We start from the raw sequence: 1,766 nt of genomic DNA, 5'->3' as shown, positions 1-1,766 counted from the left end.
AAGGATGAATCTGCGAACAAACTCAGAATATCCATGTTAATAGAATATAATGATAGCGTACATATGCCTACAAATATTACTATATTCAAATCCCTTCCGGATCCCCAACATTGAAAACATCAAAATCATGCATAGATTGAGACTTGATCAAAGTTACTCTTTCAACCCGAATCAAATTGGAAATAAAAAATACATCACACAAAAACGGGAAACCAACACAAACAACGATGAAATCACAAAAAGACTGAAAACATATGTGAAAATCACTTATTTAACTAAAATATATTATCAATCATGTTTTGGACAAAATAAATATTTTCGTATCATAAATTTCTTTCGTAACTAAAAATAATAATATCCATATTATAAAAAAAATCAAATCTGAATTAATCTCAAAAAAGATCGTATCTATACACAAAATTCGACAAATAAATTCTAAAATATCACATTAATCAAAATAAATAAAACATCAGAATCTTATATATATATTTTGCCTATATAAACAAACCTTGTGTTGTAAATCTTTCATTACTCATATGCCAAATTTCTTCAAACAATGGCTGCTACACTTTTCGTTGCAATTCTCTCATTCCCATTATCATATGCTCACCTTCAAAATTATGATGATATTAACTCATCTAGAGCCCTTGATTCCCTCCTTCAAGATTATGCTTTCAAGGCATTCTCCTTTAGGTCTAAAACAGGATTCCCTTACGATGCCGATGTACCTAATAACCTAACCGGGATTAAAGTTTCAGCACTGAGACTTAGAAGTGGTAGTTTGAGAACAAGAAGTGTTCAAAGCTACAAAGAGTTTCAGATCCCGCCCGGTGTTATTGAGCAGCCTTATGTAGAGAGGCTTGTTATGGTTTACCATAACTTAGCCAATTGGTCCGAGAATTTCTATCCTTTACCATTAGGTTATTCATATTTGGCTCCTGTTTTAGGTCTCTTGACCTATAGGGGTGTCAATTTGAATGCATCTGAATTGCCGGAATTGGATATAAAAGTTTCTGATGATAAACCGATTTTGATAACGTTTCATGATGTGAAACCAGCACCATATGGTTCAGTTCCAATGTGTGTTTATTTTGATCTGCATGGTTCAGTGACGTTTGATATTCTACTACCTGGTAATGTGTGTTCAACAGTGCAACAAGGACACTTCTCAATTGTTGTTGCTTCTGCTGATATTGGTAAGAAGAAGAACACCAATGTGTGGATGATTGTTGCATGGTCCTTGTTTGTTGGGTGCATACTTTTGATCTTGTTAAGTATTCTATTGTTTGTTAGATTGAGAAGGATGAAGAAGAATCAAGAATTGGAATTGGAATCTGATAACGGTGAAGCCTTACGTATAACACATGTTGCAGGAACAATATTACCAGTAGCAGGGGCAATTCGTACAACTACAGGGATGCCTATGGAAGATGTTGTTTAAATTTTAGGGGGTATTCTGAAGAAAAAAAAAAAATATTTTACAGAGGGTAAACCTGAAAATGACCTATATTACAGAGGGTAAAACACTACTAACCCTAAATTCTTTATATTTTGGAAAGCCTATTGTTGACCTAATTTTTTTTTTTTTTTTTTTGCTTCATATGACTATTGTTAGAAATTTAGTTGATTAGGATTCAGTTGGTATTTTATTTTATTTCAGTGGGTATGTTTCAATTGATATGTTTAGTTTTTTTTTTTTTTTTTTTTTTTTTTTTTAAAGAATTGACATGTTTTATTTATCTGAGTTGGTGACTCTTTGCTATAAC

General features: G+C 32.1%; 1 protein-coding gene across 1 annotated transcript; it reads left to right on the top strand.

The window, feature by feature from the left end:
- The first annotated feature begins 556 nt into the window (after window positions 1-556).
- LOC25502468 (uncharacterized) lies at window positions 557-1,441 on the top strand. Its single transcript, XM_013590002.1, has one exon. It carries the CDS (start codon window positions 557-559, stop codon window positions 1,439-1,441), a length of 885 nt encoding a protein of 294 aa, XP_013445456.1.
- The last annotated feature ends 325 nt before the right edge of the window (window positions 1,442-1,766 follow it).

The sequence above is a fragment of the Medicago truncatula genome, chromosome 8, assembly GCF_003473485.1.
Source record: "Medicago truncatula cultivar Jemalong A17 chromosome 8, MtrunA17r5.0-ANR, whole genome shotgun sequence".
Taxonomy (NCBI): domain Eukaryota; kingdom Viridiplantae; phylum Streptophyta; class Magnoliopsida; order Fabales; family Fabaceae; genus Medicago; species Medicago truncatula.
The sequence above is the reverse complement of the archived record's forward strand: the minus strand, read 5'-3'. Positions and strand labels throughout refer to the sequence as shown.

What these genes read in the sequence shown, in the direction of transcription:
- LOC25502468 (XM_013590002.1), top strand. Translation starts at nt 557, where the DNA reads ATGGCTGCTACACTTTTCGTTGCAATTCTCTCATTCCCATTATCATAT.